The sequence below is a fragment of the Xiphophorus couchianus genome, chromosome 16, assembly GCF_001444195.1.
Source record: "Xiphophorus couchianus chromosome 16, X_couchianus-1.0, whole genome shotgun sequence".
NCBI classification, from domain to species: Eukaryota; Metazoa; Chordata; class Actinopteri; order Cyprinodontiformes; family Poeciliidae; genus Xiphophorus; species Xiphophorus couchianus.
The window spans coordinates 3879217-3897698 of NC_040243.1; the positions used below are offsets into that span (position 1 = coordinate 3879217).

The following is an 18482-nucleotide window of genomic DNA, read 5'->3' on the forward strand; positions in this document are numbered from 1 at the left end:
AATTCAAACGGGCTCAATCATTTTCATTTGCATTATTTATCAATTTTCTCTCTACCGGTACTTTAGTTTGGTGCGTTTTTCGAAAGACAAGTTTGCTTACAGAGGCTTCAGAATTAATTTTATTTGTCGTTTTGTTTATTTGTTTTGGATATTTAAAATGTTCTCCAGTTCCACTGTTAAATGTTTGCTAAAATTTAAAGTTTATTGATCTTTGAGAATGTCTTCCTGCATTATTATGCCATTACCTTTATATTACATGAAAATCGTCTTAAAAAAACAACATTTGCAATAACCTCTGGGACAATTAATGATCCAGCAAAATCTGTTATCATGCCAGGCCTAAACAACAGCGTTAAATGGTAAAATATGATTTGTTGTTCACATGGAAACATACAACTACAGTGTGTTCCTGTGATATTTACTATTTTATTATGTCATAGCCACAAACTTCAATGCATTTATTCTGATTTTATGACACACAAAAAAATAAAATAGGGCATAATTGTGAAGTGGAAAACAGGAGGTTTGTAGGTTTCACCAACTAAAATTTAAGATTTTTAAAGATTACTTTTTGAAAGAAATTGTGTGTCTCAAAATGCTTGGAAAGTACTTTTCATTTCACTTATGAATGGTCAGGGCAAATTATCACCATAACTCGAAACAACCAAACCTTATATTGATTATTCTAACATCGCATCACTTTTCCATGAATAAGTCATTGATATTGTGTTTTATTTTATTGATGCTGAATGTATATTGTTGCTTACAACTACAAATATCAAACATCACACGAAAAAAAAACGGTCACATTTTGGCAGAGGTGGGCAGAGTACCCAAAAAATGTACTCAAGTAAAAGTAGCACTACTTCAGCATGTTTTTACTCAAGTAAAAGTACAAGTCCAACCAGATATTACCTGTCTGAAAGGCTACTCAAGTACAGAGTAACGGATCAGAACATCTGATATTTAAAAATTATGTACCGGTAATCAGACAGAGAAAAAATTTATGTCCAAATTGTAGCAGTTTAAACACTAACAGGGAAACAATACAAATAAATATAACAAAAAGTTACTGATTCAGGAAGCAAAAAAAACAATTAAACTAATACTTACAGACAGTAATGAAGTTACTCAGAGTGGGTAGATTATCCAGAAATGTTACTCAAGTAAGATGCTTTATACAAATATTACTAAAGTAAAAATAAAAAGTACTGTAGTAAAAATACTCCTAAAAGTAATTTTTTTCAAAAAGTTACTAAAGTAACTAAGTAAATGTAACTAGTTACTACCCATCTCTGCATTTTGGGTATGTAGGAGAACGCAGCACTGCTGAAGATGAGATAAAATATTGTGACGTGAAGTTTATCTGCCACCTGCTGGGTTTTTTTCAGTGATGTGTGACTTCCTGATTCTTCAAGCTGCATCTCCCTGAATCTTCTGCATATCACATGTTGACTACTTGTAAATAATCCGCACACACAGACAGAACTGGGAAACAGAAGAGATAAAGTACAACGACTAAAGCATTTTGTACAGTGTACAGATACAGGTGAAGTACATACTGTGAGCCACAGACAAGACACGGGTCAGAGAGTCAGAGTTTACTGGACCAGAGGACGGACAGACAGACGGACGAGGGGCAGACGGAAGAAACAGACAACCTCACCGATGGATTTCTGCCGCATAATACCGTGCGGAGGGCCGTGACCCTGGCCGTACTGGCCTCGCTCGTAGCCCAGTCCCAGACCCGACATCATCCCCATCCCAGGCTGGTCCGCGTAGCTCGGCTGCAAAGACACATGACACGAGTTGGGGCGTTTCCGCTAGCAACCACTAGCATTTGCTAGAACAGTTAGAAACCATTAAAAAAACACCAGGAAACACTGAAAACGGCTCATGATCTCTAACCGCTGCTAGAAGTTATTAGCAACCAGGTTTAAGATTTAAGGCAACGACTGAAGCTTTACTTAAAACAAATATCGATCCAATGTTCCATTTATTAATTCATTCATCCATCCATCCATGCAGACTCACCCTAAATCTGCTACTCCTAAATTGTGATTTCTTTTTAGTTGCATTTTTCCTTTTCACAATCGTCTCATTCTTTTGTGACTTGCTTTGAAATTTATGTCTGGAAAGCAGCAGACGTGCTTATTGAATTAGGGATTCATTTCAGAAACACAAATTACAATCAAAGTTTTTTTTCTCTACTTCATCTGAAAAAGTGCAAACATTTCAGATGACTTTCATAAGTAAAGTTTTTCAGTTCAGTTTCAAAGAGTAGCAATTTCCTTTTTTTAATTGATGTCTCGATGCAAACCTCGTTGCCATAGAAACTTCTTCCCCGGTCCCTCTTCGGCCCGTGTCCCCGTGTCCCGGACGCCTCGTTGGTGCTGATTGTCTGCTGAGCCGCTGCAAGAATTTCATCGAGTTTATCTGAGAGGGAAAAAGGAGGAAAGAGGCAAAAAAAAGAGAGACAGAAGAGACAAACGGAGATGAAACGGAAAAACGGACAGCTATAAAACAGATAGAAACGTGGAGGAAAAGACGACAAAACGGATGACGGGAGAAGAATCCTTACTCAAAGCCATCTGATAGACTGTCCTCTTCTTCTCTGAAACTTGTGAGGATTCGAACTCTAGGAGAGGGGAAGGAAACGAGGCCGGTGAGAGTGCCGAGTCATTTTGGACAGATAAAGAGGCGTCATCGTTAACCGGGGGAACCGGAGCGTACCTGATTTTTTTTTCCAAGGGGTAGCAGCTGGAAGGAGGACAAAAGGAGACTTAAGTATTGGCAGGAGTGAAAGTGCGTCGTTACAGCGCATACTAATCATATTCCCCAGAGCCGAACGGACTGAGTCACCCCGTGAAAAACGCACACTCACACCCACGCAGCACAAGCATGCACACTCATGTTACAGTAAATAGGCTGCAGACGCATATGCTGCGCGTTCACAGCGGTACGGATTCCCACCTCTCTCCACTGTTAGACGGTTACGATCCCATCGGCGAGCGGCGGCGAGGGAGAGAGGAAAAACAGAGTTAGTGGTTAACCCAGTGAACAGAACCAGAGGGAAGTTGGACACCACAGGTTCTTCAAATTAAACTAAGTTTCTATGAAACTTTTGTGGAGCTGAAATTTCATTTAAATGTTTCATAAGGTCATCAAGGGCAAATCAGCTTGTCCACAAATACAAAACCAGATGGAATATGGCGTCAACTGTTTGTGATGTTATAAAAATAAAAACAATAAAAAAAAAAAAGACAATTTAAAAAATGACCTTTAAAATAAAACATATTTTAAAGATTTTTTAGGTCATCAAACATCAACCAGCCTGTCCACATTTACAAAATCAAATGAAATAGTTGATATAATTTTTAAGATAAAAACAAATTCACCTTCCCGTACCACATAAAAGCTGCAGTATTTAACTTTTATAAAATTATTTTATTTATTTATGAGACTATCACTATATTGTGACAGTATGAGATAGATAATCTATGGGAACAAAAATCAAACTCCTTTGTCTTCTCTCAGTGCTATCTAGAAACATCCAATCAAAGTCAGGAGGCGGGTCTTAGCGCTGTCAATCATCCCTCTGTGTCCCTCTTACTCTCTGCTATCATAGCCAGTAGTGTAGTTAGCATAGCCACCGATGACGGCGAATAAACGGTTTTTCTGTATCTGTAAGTTATTTCTCTACCATTAGTACATTTAGCAGCAAGTACATGAGGTTGACAGACAGCGCTAAGACCCGCCTCCTGGCTCTGATTGGTTGTTTTTGATCGACAGCCATTTCTTCAGATGGCAATAGCAGCTCATGGAGGAGGAGAAAATTGATTTTTTCACAGGTTAATCTGTGAAAAAAGGTGACCAGTTTTGTCACCAGTTTGAACAAATATGTAAAAACCTTTTTTAAAATAAAAGTTACATGCTGTACCCTGCACAGAAACCAAAATTGATTTGTGCGCTAAAATATTTGTAGCACAGTTGATTGACGCCAGATTTTCTTCATTTTGTAAATCTGGACAGGCTGGTTGGCCTTAGACGCCCTCTGGAAACATTTATTAGTATCTTTAAAGTGAGAGCGGCACAAAGAAAAATCTTTAACTTGAATTAGGTGGATTGGTGCCAACTTCACTCTGGTGTGAAAAGAGGAGTGCAGAAAGGAGTGGAGAGGAAGAATTTGAGGTGACCCTCACATTCACGGGTGTGACAGCGGTTTGGTTTTCACGTTTTATTGCTACTCTAAACAACATTGTCTTAGAAACTACAGCCGGTTTGGAGACGCTGCAGGATCATCTTCATTTTAATGTTCTTGTTCTCTTGCTGCATGACTTACAGGTGAACTGGGACACTGCAGCAATCACAGAGGTGAGAAAGTTGAACAACTAAATGAATTCATCAGCATCAGAATCAGCATATGGCAGCGGCTGACGGGGTTCATCACACAGCCTGCTCTTTTCACCTTGATTCAAGGAAAAAAACAAGCCTCACTTTGTCTCGCAAATTAGGCTCAATTATTTGAAATGAATACATATATTTACATTTTTATGCAAAAATTTACTTTTTAGTGTTTTGCACAATTAAACCTATACACTGATATATTTTTTTCCTCAACTACAAACCTTATTGAATAAGAATTGTGTGTTTTGGACCAAGACAAAGCAGCGCACAACAATTATTTTAGTAATCGATTATTCTTTTATTTAATCAATTAATCTGATAAAAAAAATTATCACATTCTGCAGATTTTTCACTTAACCACTTAAGTCTTTTTAATACAATATCAAAAATACATTAAAAGTGCAAATAAACACTTAAATTCCCTTATTAAATGAGAAGATAAAATAAAATATTTGCAGTCTTGCAGCTGCAGAACCTTTGCTACAAACACTTCTAACATCAACATGTGAAAAGTTTATCAATACAGTTCAGGGCTCATCTGTTGATTGGTTATTGATCAACTGATTAATAATAGGAGAGCAAAAAATCTTACTAAGTATTTTTTTGTTTTGTTTCCAGAGCAGGTATCTTAGTAAACTTGAAATGAGACAAAACTAACCTACAAACTTTTGGTCAAATGGGCCAAAATTGTCAAGTGAAAATGATTCAAGGGTAAACAAAATAAATGTTCTTTTACCAACATGTAGTACTTCAATTAAACAAATAAAGTACTCAGATTTGTTATTGGAAAGGGATTATAGATTCAAAACTTTAAAATGTTTTTGAGTATGGACTCATGTTGCAATTTCTTCAGGTGTTACTGGAAAAACATTAACAAATTTTAGTCAATTTTGAGCAATAAAGTCAGGATTTAGGTCACTCCTTAAAAGTTTCAGATTATATAACACACTGCAGTAATATTTATTTTATATTGTGATTTCATATGAATCTTCAGTTAGCATTTGAAAGAAAAAAGTATCGTTTACATTAAAACTGGACGGATAATTACTGAAAAAGCAGACTAAGTCCAAATACAAACTTTTTGTCAGAAGCTTGCGAGCAGGACTTTGTACTGAACCTGTGAATAATTTAAGTGGAAATTTCAGGGAGTTCGTGGTGAGAACGGGGTTTGGTGGAGCTCAGGAAACCCGTGGCTGTGTTCATGCTTAGCTGCAGGTCAGGTGAGGTCACGACACCAAGAGAAGGCAGGTAAGAAGACGAAAACAATTAGGTCAAAGGTTCATCTTAAAGCTGCAGCGCTGGATTTCTGAAGCGAGGTTCTGTTGAAGGGTTAGTAGTAGTTAATATCTTACCTGCGGAACATAACTGGATATTTTTATTTAACATAAATTAATATTATTTTGTACAAAAGGAGTCTCCTGATAAACTTGGACCTCAAGAAACCCTCTGATTTATGAACTTTTAAAAGATTTAAATAATTATTTTTATTATTGTTAGATAGTTACAGTTAAAAGCTCTGATTTCAGTGCACGCTTTGTTAATGACTAATGATACATTTAATATAATTAACCTTTTGTTTCTTTGTACATAGATGTATAAGATAATTTGCCGTTTATAGTTTAGTAATGTAGTTTTTAAATTATTTATGATTTATAAAAGAAAAAAAGGTTATGGTACCACACACCTCCTGTTAAATCATGAATTAACTGTAATTAATATTGCTAGTAGGTGGGACATCTCTGCAGACCCCACACATCCTGGACAAAGAGTTTACCTTCAGTGTTATTTTCTTAAACCGTTTTATAAAATATCTGATTGAGGTGCAGGTGCATAAACTGAAAAAAGGGACATTTATGTTCAAAAACGTTTCCATTGTGACTAAAAAAATTCTGCAAAGAAAATTACTTTTTTTCCTTAGCTAGTTTAATTTCCCTAATTAAAAACAGTTTTTTGCATCTGGTTGGGTTATTTTTTTCTGTTCTCAAATTTTGTTTTAGGTAAGATGCTAGATAGGGTCGGGATTTTAACGCACAGTAAAAATGTTCACATGATTAATCACTTTTTTCTTTTTAGTTTTGATGAAAGTCCCAAACCGGAACCTTTGCATTTTGTTTCTGGTACAACCGTAAATCTGACATTAGCCAACAGGAAAAAGAAGCCTCTCTTTCCCCAGAGGGGGTTAATTTTCGCTTTAAAAACGTATCTGATTGGGTGCTAGAAAAGACTATTGTTGTGTTCAAGCAGTGCTAAAAGGAGTTAGCATACCAGCGAAGATATTTAAGGCTAAAATAGCATCTCAACGCTAAACATGTAGCAGTATCAGCAGTCCACATACCTAAATAAGTCCCTAAAAAACTTGGAAATCTGAATGTGTTTACTAGCACTTTGCTCCAATCTGATGGTGAATGACCTAAATAATAATAAATATCTTTGTTGTTGAGCTCATATGCATATTTATTCAACAATTAAGCAGGAAAAAAGGGTTTTTTAATTGAAAATGTTGTTTATTTATTTAACTGTTCACAACCTTTTAACAGAACCTCACATTCAAAAAGTCTTTAACTACCCCTTTAAGATTTAATGTCAGGAGTTGTGAAAAGCCAGCTGACTGACTCCAGCATCTCTGTTTATCACTGTTCTCCTGTTAATCATCAGGCGCTCACTGAGCATGCTCAGAACCACCCAGCAGAAGCGGTAAACACCAGAAGATTCAAGCAATCCACAATTAAAACATTGGCAGACATTATGATCTGCGAGTGGGGGCGTTGACCCCTCGCTTTGCACTCTCCTCCCACAATTTTTGCCTCAAATAGAGATACTGCTGTTACCATAGGAACAGACCAGGAGCAAAGTTAAATTACTCATCTCAATAATTTTATTCTTGGTGGGATTTCTTCCTGAGGAATTAACAAACATGTTCAACATAAGATTATAATAAAAAGGAGGAATTTGGACACTTAATGCACTGCAAAAACACAAAATCGTACCCAGTATTTTGTCTAATTTGTAGTGCAAATATCTCAGTACACTTGAAATAAGGCAAAACTAACTTACAGTAACTTTTCAGCAACATATAGGAGCTTGTTTTAAGTCAATAATTCCTTAATATTGATGAAAAAGTGCTAATTATAAGTAGGGCAGCAAGTAACAATTATTTTAGTTATCGGTTAATCGATTATTCTGACAATTAATCTATTAATCAGATAAATAAAAATTGGCACACTGCAGATTTTGTACTTAAGCCTTTTTGCATAATATTAGAAATAAATGAAAAGATTAATTTAAGCTTCTTTTTAAAGTAAGAAAATAAAAATGTCATATCCTAAGCTGCAACAACATAAAGGTCTTGATTATTAGCAGCAAAAGATGCATCTGCAGTTCATAAAACGCTTTTACCATCAATGTGCTTAACATCAACACAGTGATGGGCTGATCTGTTGACTTTTTATTGATAAACCAACTAATAATTGAACAGCAAAAGGTGCTTCATAGGAGAGGTTTTTTTTCAGATTTTGAATCAGGTGAAGCTAAAATTATCAGAAGATATCTACAGTTACATTTTTTTAATCGTAAATCCAAAAAGTACAGTTTTTGCTTAATTGCAGCTCTGTATGTGTTGTTCTTTCAGCAATTTCCTTTTTTGAGTCTCTTTACTCCAGTTAACAATTAATCGATTACTAAATTAGTTGACAATTATTTCAATAATCGGTTAATCATGATTAATCCGATTAATCAATTCAGCACGAGTTATAGGAAAATATTATGAAATAATCTGCCAGTGGAACTTATAATTAGGATATGAAAATTTGGGCCAATATCAATATCCGATATTAATATTGTTGTTTTGGCCGATAACCAATATTTACCAATATTGTATGTATTTCTAAACTGTTTTGACATCTTTGGGAAAGAAAACAACCAGAAACAGACAGCAACAAGATTAAAACTAATATCGATTGTTAATATCGGCTCAATAACAATGTGTTCAAAATGACTAATATTGGCCGATACTGATATTGGTGCCAATATATCGTGCATTCCTACTTATAATATGGAACAAATGCCACATAAAACAAGCTCCTATATGTTGTTTTTAAGCAGAGTTGAGTAGTAATTAGTTACATTTAATTGAGTAAGTTTTTGAAAATAAATCTTTTTTATTACGCTGTACTTGTTACTTTTACCTGAATAATTTTATTATGAAGTATCTCTTCTCTTATTTGAGTAAAATCTTTGGATTTTCTACCCGCTGAATGAAAAACAAACGTGTTTTAACCAAAATTTCACCAGACACAGACAGACACACACCTGCAATTTCTGTTAAAGTTTCATAAGTTTTTTATTGAAATAAACTGATTTAGAAATATTTTATTTTGCCTGATTTGACTACTTTTCTATTACTTATATGAATTATTGTAATTTCAGTCTTTGAAATACCAAAACTTCAACTTAAATTTATATTTTGGTCCATCTGATTATGTAATTTTGAAATTATTACCCGAGTAGACTTTTTTACCAAATGCTTTTTTACTCTTACTTGAGTAATTTCTTGAATGGGTACTTTTTACTTTTACTTGAGTAAAATGTTTTGATTCTTTATTCAACTCTGCTTATTTCAAGTGTATTGAGATATTTACACAGGAAACTAAACCAAAATACTTGGTGATATTTTGTGTTTTTGCAGTGTGGCGCCTCTCCTCAGGTGTGTGTTTGTGACTGTTTGGTCGTCCTCAGACGCTAAAGGGCCGCGGAGGAGCAGGAGGTGCAGGAGGTTAAAGGTTAAAAGAAGCAGGGGGTGAGAGGGGGATCACACATGGTGGAAAGCGACACGTTTCTGGGTGGGGTTACCTGTAGCGGGAGTGCTGGCAGTGACATTGTGGCACCTCTGAAAACACAGCGAAATGCATTGAGACCATTATCCGACGCCAGCCTTCTCCGTCTCGTTCCTGCAACTAAATAACTGGCGTCTAAATTTATCCCTCGCTCAAGTTCTCTTCACACTCCCAGCGTCTCCGTCTTCACACTGCCTCCATCCCTCCTCATTACCTGAATCTGTTTCTAACCAGCAAAGCTCCTGTGTTCTTCATCTACATCTCCATAGCAATATGTTCCTCCATCCTCCTGCTTTCTTCTGCCAAAAAAATAAAAAAGAAGCTAATTTGGGCCTGTTTCTTACCCATCTCCTCCAGCTCTGAAGTCATTGATTTGGAGCGCAGGGCGATGGCCGGAGTGCTCAGCCTCTTGCTCTGCTGAGGGACTGGAAAGAGGAGAAGGCAGCCGTGGTTGGTCGAGCCGCTCCAGATGAGCTGTCGGTTATTGTGAGTGATTGCAGTAGCTCTTACTTTTCTTCCGCGCGCCTTCCTCCATGTCGGGGTTGCGGGTTACCATGACAACCTTCACCATGAGGCTGTTGCCGCCCTGCCGGATCATGTTGACGACCTGCCGGTGGCCGACCTTCACGACGTTCTGACCGTTGACCTGAGGCGCAGACAGAGCGAAGTTTTTATGAAGATCAAAATTATTCTTCAACCCTCTATTCAGTCACTTTGACTAGGCCAAAGTTAAACTTAAAGGTGACCTAGCATACTTCCTTGAACAGGTTAGAACAGCTACTGTTTTTGCACAAAATCATTCTTAGACAATGAGATTTCAGTCTGATAAGTTCAGAATGAGCTGTTTTAGGGCCTCTTGTCACTTTAAATTAAACTACTATTGCTTTTGATAGTTAAATTTTTATTAACCGTTTTTACTGTTTTATGCTTTGAAGCTTTTAAAACTAAACAAATGGATTTCTCTGATTGAATGTCAAAGTGGATATTTGTAAACGGTGCTGCTATCTTGCCAGGTCCCTCTTAAAAAGATATTATAGATCTCAGCAAGGTTTATTATATGGTTGAGTAAAAGGTTATTATTATTATGATAAATCCAAATGAGCTGCTACTGGCTACACACCTGAAAATGGCTGCTAACAGACGTACAATTATACAGTCATACATGTGAGCAGAAGTGGAGCCTCCTGCACAACCAATAAGAAATCAGCAAGTGGTTTCTGGATGGTAAGTCAACAACAAACCACTTGTGTTTTTCCAGCAGCCGTTGTACAGCACATACACTGCGATAAAACCAGCTAACCAAATATGCTGGAACTCGGCCGAGGTTGCTAGGTAACTGGCGTAACTCTGCTGGAGTTGCTAGGTAACAGGCTGGGCTTCACTGGAGCTGGTAGCTGAGGGTTTGTGCTGCTGATTTGTGACGTTATGATCGACAGGTTTTTGAAACAGCTCATTTTCCAGACACCAAAAAACATTAACTTATTGCCCAAAAACATCTGAGTAGATTTTAAGATGCTGGGCTGTTTTTACAAAGAAATCCAAATGGAAGTACAAAAATATGCAAAATGTGAATTTTTCCTTTTTAAAGAAAGGAACTCTTTTCTGGATCTTCTCCTTCAGGATTCTCTAGTAAAGAGCAAATTTCATTGGTTCATTAATAACAAAATTTAAGCTTTAACTTAACAAGATTAAGTTAAAGCTTAAAATTCTTTAACTTAATCCGAAATCAACAGCTGAATTGTTGAAACTTTGACACAGTTGGGTTTTCCAACAAGACAACATCAGAACTGGATCAACCAGGCTAACATTAGACTCCCTGAATGGCCTTCTCAAAGCCTGTATCTCATCTATTAAAAATGTATGCCACATATGCTTAAAAGTTGGGCTCCTGCCAAGAAGCCAATCAGTTCAAATGAATCCTACTAATTCTGCCAGTCAGAGTGGCCCAACACCCAGCCAGAATTATAACTTCACAGAAATATTAAGGTGCAACTTGCTTCAGACAAATGTTGGTGACGGAGTTTGTCCTTACACCCGTTTCATAATTTAAAGAGCCATTTTGCTCTCAGTCCAGCTAAAGAAAACTTTAAGGCTGCAAAAGTTACATCATCTTTTAAAAGAAAAAAAAAATACTTGCAGAGTTGTTTTGCAATAAAATGTTTGAAAACATTTTCTATGGGATGTTGATATTTGTGGAAAATGTAAAAATAAAAAACTTCTATCATTTCTCTAATGTTTATATATTCATATCTAATGTCTGTAATGCTTGAAATCAAACTCAAAACTGTGGTTTCAGTGGGTTCTTTATTACATTCTGCCAAGGTGCAAGGAGACGTAATGAAGTAACTAATGAAAAATTCACATTTCACACGTTTTTATCCTTCCATTTTGGTTTCTACTGCTTATAAAAACAACCCAAGCACTTAAAAAAACAGACAGTTGGTGGCAATAGTTTCATGATTTTTGATGCCTGGTAAATGAGCCGTTTCAAAAACCTCCAGGATGTAGCGTCACAAATCAGCAGGTACTTCCCGTTACCTAGCAACCTCATAAGCTCAGCCCGCTACCTAGCAACCCCAGTGCAGCTCCGCCCATTTCCTAGCAACATCAGTTGAGCTCCAGTGAATTTGGCCAGCTGGTTTTACCGCTGTATGCGCTGTACAATGGCTGCTGGAAAAGACCAGTGTTTTGTTGTTTACTTACCATCCAGATGCAACTTGTTGCATTCTTGTTGGTTGTGCAGGAGGCTCTACTTCTGCTTTTCAAACATGTGCGAATGCATTATTGCGCATCTGTTTGAACCCATTTTGACAAGTGAGCATAAACGTGGAGGTGGGGTGGGCGTGGCCAGCAGCAGCTTTAAATATTTAAAGAGACACGAGGCTCTAAAACAGCTCATTCTGAACTGAGCAGAGAGAAATAATTTTGTACAATAAATATGTTTTGTATCTCCCATAGACCCAGGCTAACCCATTTACGGAAGCATAACGGGTTACATTTAATCTTCCCATGTTGATTGTATTTATTGAATGTTCTAAATCATTGCTGTACCTCGATGAGGAAATCCCCCATCCTGAGACCGGCTCTCCACGCCACGCCGCCCTCGTCCACCGACTCCAAATACTGCAGGGCCGGGAAGGCCGGAGTGGGAGTAAACTCTTCAATGGGAGTTTGAGCTGGGGACACCATGAAATATTAAGATCAGGTCGTTAAACGACTTTATTACAGAGCATGAATCAGTGTGACAACTCCGAGTTCATCTCAGATTTCTTACCTTTGGCCCCTCGCAGCACAAAGCCAAATCCCTCGCTGTCTTTTTTCTGCAGAAGCACCGTCTTCTCCTTGATTATGTAGTCGCTATCACAGAGAGAGGAGATGAGTCAGACTGTTAGAAATGTTACAAAACAGAAAATAAAGGGAATGCAGAATTAGAAAGTTCTTCAAGTTCAAGTTCCAAGTAAAAAGCAGATTTTTAATGGATGCCTTTGCTTCTTTCCACCAAAAACATTGAGAGGAAAAGCAGCGTCTGTACTGTTTTTATTGAACTATTAAACTTCTAACAGCTTTGTGATGGAAAATATTTAGCTTTGATTTCAATGAAACCATTTAGGGAAAATGTTTAGTCTTTTAGAAATGCAGTGCCAGAGTTACTTCATCTAGTAAAACACAGAACTCTGAATTAATCCAGTCATAACATATTATAATAGCTATATATAATTAATATATAGTAAAATACATATAATAATATATATAATAGCAAAATAAACCAATTTAGCAGTTGGTAAAATATAATGTAAAGAAGCCTGGGTGATTAGATTTAATATGAAAAAACCTCCAACAGGACCCAACTATGCGAGGACAAACGAGGGTTAAAAACAGACGTGTCCCAAATGAGGTCCAAGGAACTATTTGTGGCCCTTGAAAGGATTTTGTGTGGCCCCCAACTTGAGTTCAATGCAGATGGAGACTTACCAGTAAATGTCTTATAGTTGAAAAAGTTAAGCACAACAAAAAGTGTTCATCTTTATACAATCAAGCTTTTATAACCAGTAGAAACACATCTTTTTGTTAAAATTTCCCAGAACTATTAGAGATATGAAAACTAGATAAACAGTAAAAAGTAAACTGAAGCATGATGCATCTCCAGGTCTTCTAAAATCTGACAATAACTTAAAAAAACACTTGTATTATGATTTAAAACATTGCTATTTATATGTTTGCATTTCTCTTTATGCGTTTGTTACTCATCCTAGTCATCTGACAAACCAAAGACAGCATTGTGAAAACAACAATAACTCAGTTTGATTCAGCCTAAACTACATCAACAAGCTGCAGCTTTAAGACTGAAAGAAAAACTGTAAAACATGTTGATGCTTTCCTGAATGCCAGTTTTTTTTTTTTTAACAGAATCGACGGCAGGAAATGCTATATACAGTACAGCTTGTTGCCGCAGCAACAGCTAGAACTGGACACGGGGAAAGTTGGGCAGGTCCTGAGCCGAGCCAAGAGATGTCCTGGTGAACTATTAGTCACCGACAGCAGAGCAGAGCTGCAGGCTTACAGGTGGAGCTAACCGAACGACTGAGCTAAACGACTGGTTCCTGTTAAACCAGGAAGAGTCATCGGCGTAAGGATATGGGAATTTATTCAACAGAAACAATGCTAATGTTTTTCAGCAAAAGGAAAAATACAATGCCTCCTCCAGAGGTCGCACCATACAAGCTCCTGATGTCTGGAGTTAATCTTTGTGCTGAGGACAATCACCTCTGTAGAAATGGGATACACTCTGGACCGGAATGGAATTTTTTCTCCTTAATGTACAACTTTTGGAAATCAGAAAATATTCCAGTTTTTCTTGCAAACACGCAAAATTAATGCCAAAATCTCTGAGTTGTTTGGTGGAAATTTTCTCCTTGGTTGCCATGCAGGGGTTGCTCAACAGTATTATAAGCCTGGTGGGCTGCCAGGCTTATAATACTGTTGAGGAGTATTATAAGCCTGGCAGGCTGCTAGGCTTATAATACTGTTGAGGAGTATTATAAGCCTGGCAGGCTGCTAGGCTTATAATACTGTTGAGGAGTATTATAATCTTCGTTTGTGTATTTATTTTAGGTTTTTTCAATGTTTGCCCCTTTTTTAAGGCTTTATAGTTGGTGGTTAGATATTGTTAATAATGTCTTCCTACAACACATAATGAACTAAACTGCATTCACACTGCAACCTGAAGAGACACAAATCCGTTTTTTTTCTTTTTTTGCTTTAATGCGACCTATACTTGATCTTTTCATGACAGTCTGAACAACACAGATCAGATTTTTTCCTCACTTGGAAATCTGATACGTATCCAATCTGTCTAATGTGACCTGAACGTCATTGATATTCAACAAACCTCTCTAATCTAGGGGGAAGAAAAGTAATAACCATGGCGAACGACAATGAGGATTAAGTTGTTAGAGTGCTGGACAACAACCTCAGAATCATAAAATATACTCCACCGTTAGCATCCACATTTACTTCTGCAAACACTGAGGACTACTTCTTCTTCTTCTAGTTTTTTACGGCAGTTGGTAAACACTGAATACACTCTCTATGTGTGATGTTACTGCGCCCTCTACTGCGCATGCGGGAGACTTTCAGGTCGTTTGCAGTTCACACTGGAGAACACATACAGCATATATTGGAAACATGCAAAAATAAAACATCTGATTTCACAAAAAATCATAATTGGGTCACTTTAGGCTGCGGTGTGAACGTAGCCTTAGTGATATTTTCAAACTTCCTGTCAACTTTAAACGTTTTTTAACTAAAAAACACAGCAGGACGCTGGATGACTGCTGCAGCGCCCCGACAAACCACCAGGGGAAACTATGACATGTTTTTTCTAATCTGTAAAGAACCTCAATCAATATGTCAGACATTAAGTTTTGGCTTTATTTGTAGTAACTTTAATAAATAACAGCTCTTATTGAAACTTAATATAATAGAGTTTTCATTGACTTTACAGTTACATGTCAGCATCTCTAGCATGTCAGCATCTGCTGTGCTTCTCTTTTTATGAATGAACAACATATAAATCAGTAAGTGACTTTATATGTGTGTGTGTGTATATATATATATATATATATATATGTATCAGCTATACCATACTGTAACCACATGCCGATAATCCCATCATGCACCAAAATAGTCCCAGCCCACTCCATCTGTTCAGGCCGCTCGTTTCCTCGTTTCCATCCAGGCTGCTCCTCTGTCCTGATCCCTCTCTGATCAGTTAGTTTTCCCTCCTAATCACATTTCCTCCTCTGGGATCTTTTTCATTCACTCTATTAAGTGTGTGATTCTGTCTATGAGCTGAGAGAGACACTCTGTCTCTGCCATAGCTGCGTTATTCTTGCCCCCTTTTTGTCCATTTCTGCTACAGCGGCTCAAATCTGAAACTCTCTCAAGCAGCGACTGAATTTATTTCATGTTCTCAGTGAAACGTTTAATTTTCATTCTAAAAATGTAATTGGAAGAAGGATTAAGTTCATTATTGAGCTAAGGTCAAACCACACTGCAAAAACACAATCTTATCAAGTAATTTTTTTGTCTATTTCTAGTGCAAATATCTTATTAAAATAGCTAAATTAACTTACAAATATTTTTTCAGCAAGAAATAGGAGCTTGTTTTATGTAAATAATTCCTTAATATTGGTGACAAAGTACAAATTCCGCTGGCAAAATTATAGATGAAATAATCTATATGTAATCTGCCAGTGGAACTAAAACGTCTTTATTAATATTAAGGAATTATTTGCTTAAATCAGGATCCTATTTTTTGCTGAAAAGTTACTTTTAAGTTAGATTTGTCTTATTTTAAGTACATTTTTGTTAGAAACCAGCTTGTACTTTATTCAGAAATTTTACTCAAGTAAGAGTAGTAAAAAGTAGAGCATAGTAAAAATATTTCTTTCCAAAATGTTACTCAAGTAAATGTAACTAGTTACTACCCAACTCTGGTTCTGACTTTTAATTTTCTATTTGAACAAATAAATGAGTTTTTAATTGAATTCAATTTGAATTAAAGCCAGAACACTGAGGAAAACAGTCAGAATATTCCAAAAAATATTAATAACATAAATTCAGATGAATGTGATTATTAAATTATTTAAGTATATTTTAAAAAATGAATCAATATGGATGAATGCTGCTTTACTCAACACTACTGTGTCTGTCTGTAAGCTAATTAACTTGTTTCACATTTGGAACATTAAACCAATAACTTTGATGTATTTTATTGAAATTTTAAGTGATAAATATAACTCTTGGAAAAAAAGGCTTGCAACTGCATTACCTTCGATTCAATCAGATACCCTTAAATAAAACCCGGTACAATTAACTGTTTTCAGAAGTCAGAAAAAGGCACTTCTGCCGATTACCGATCTTTTAAAAAGCCTAACCTGCCAATTTTGTTTTTGTCTGAAATGTTGCTCAATGTAGGAAGAAAGCTGCTGAATTGGCAACACTGGGGTGACTATTGTTATCTGTAAACGTGCAGACATGATGTGGTGGGCCGGTCTGTCAGTCTCACAGGAGAGCAGAGGACTGTGGCTGATTTTTAGACCTTTGCCGAGGTGGATAATATCGGCTTCGCATGTAAAAATCAGCGGATCACCGATCTCCCAAAATTAAGGAAATCGGCATCGATAAATCAGCTGGCCAATAAATCGGTGCACCCCTAAAAGCATAACATCCTGTGTCGTTTTCCTTCCACTTTTCACACCAAAATGTGCTGATCCCAATAAAACTCCCAATAAAACACTGACAAAGTAGAAGCAAAAACAATCCTTTTAAATAATCTGACTTAAAAAACAACAAAAACTACATGATGCGTCCCTGACTGACAGAATGAGAACACAAACTAATCCGTTGTGTTTTCTTACTGACCAGCAGACCTCCATCTGCATCATACGTTATTCAGCAAGATGACACAGTGAAGCAGATCTGTGTGTTGATGCATTCGGTGCTTGGTGAGTGTAACTCACAGGCTGCCACGTGCCCCACAGTGTGAACAAACACTGACAGAAACAGCTTCCAAATATATAATGAGCTGGCCGCTGCAAGGGGAATGCTGCACTTATAATCAGTCTGTTTGTTTTAGCGGCTGCATCACATCCAAACGGCGTAACTCTGACTCAGCCTCTGCTGCTGTCGTCGGCACCAAGTGGCATCAGCTGATCCAACCAACTGGATAAGTCTTCTCGACCAAATGGGAGTTTAAAAAAAGTCTGTGTCACTTTGCTAAACAGATCTTTCAGTCCTCTGCTTCCCCAGGGCTGCTGAGTTTCCACTGGGTTTCTGGTAGGGACAGGAATCAAGACCCAGAAGTTGTTCTCAGTAGTTGCTTTTGAAAATACCCAATATGGCGTCGCAGCAGAAGCGTTCCAAAATATGTTTGCATTTCACAAAACAGATGAAACTAGAGTCGGCTGGAACACGCTCAGAGCTTTAATCACAATAAAAGCAGGAAATACCTCCAACTTCCTCAAATCGGTTGCACAGCCTGCAACTGATTTGTACGAATGTAAAGTGTTTGATAAGTTGCTTAGCAACGCGGTGACTCTGGAGGGGGCGGAGCTTCGAGTGCCGCTGCTATGAATGTCCCGGTTAGTGGTCAACTCCTCCACATCCTGGTTATTATGTTAATGTTAGTACTAAATGAATAATCTCCATCTTATGTTAACATTTACAGTCATATTCAGTAAATTAGAATATATTTTCACACAAGTGTTTATTAAATTAAAATCACAAAAACTGTTGATGTGCAAAAAGTTGCATTTCCTGTTAAAATGTTAATTTTATAGAAGGATTTTCATTGTTTAAACAAGTTTTAATTTAGTTTGAATTAAAGAGTTTATTTCCTAACTCAATGAAAATCGATAACAGAAGGAAACAAGTGCACCAAGTACAACACTTTCATCCTATTGGCTGAGAGGTTGCTAGGCGACGGTGTATTTTTTGTTCCAGAAGCAAGCAGAGACTAAGTGTGAGCGTGAGAAGTTTTGAGCATTACAAAAGTTTTGAGAAGAAAGACATAAAGTCCTGCTTTCAAAATAAAAATGTCAGCAAAAGTATTAAAAGTTTTGAGAACAAAAGACATAAAATCCTGCTTTCAGACTGAAAATGTGCGCTCTTGGATTATGGCAGAAAAATTCCCCCATAGACAAGCAATTGTCCCACAATACGGTGGATTGGAGGAACTTT

The 18482-nt window shown here is 37.0% G+C and overlaps 1 protein-coding gene across 4 annotated transcripts in view; it reads right to left on the reverse strand.

Annotated features, from left to right (window-relative positions):
• Positions 1–18482, reverse strand: part of shank1 (SH3 and multiple ankyrin repeat domains 1) — a 94829-nt gene that overhangs the window by 11825 nt on the left and 64522 nt on the right. For 2 of the 4 annotated variants that reach the window (XM_028042400.1, XM_028042399.1), the window contains exons 16-24: positions 12514–12596; positions 12291–12415; positions 9750–9885; positions 9584–9664; positions 2974–2982; positions 2734–2760; positions 2582–2638; positions 2321–2436; positions 1667–1787 (exon numbers count right to left, since the gene is read on the reverse strand). In XM_028042400.1, the coding sequence (XP_027898201.1) occupies positions 1667–1787; positions 2321–2436; positions 2582–2638; positions 2734–2760; positions 2974–2982; positions 9584–9664; positions 9750–9885; positions 12291–12415; positions 12514–12596 (755 nt within the window). The remainder of the gene's footprint in view (positions 1–1666; positions 1788–2320; positions 2437–2581; positions 2639–2733; positions 2761–2973; positions 2983–9583; positions 9665–9749; positions 9886–12290; positions 12416–12513; positions 12597–18482) is intronic. The other 2 variants (XM_028042402.1, XM_028042401.1) reach the window with 2 other exon arrangements.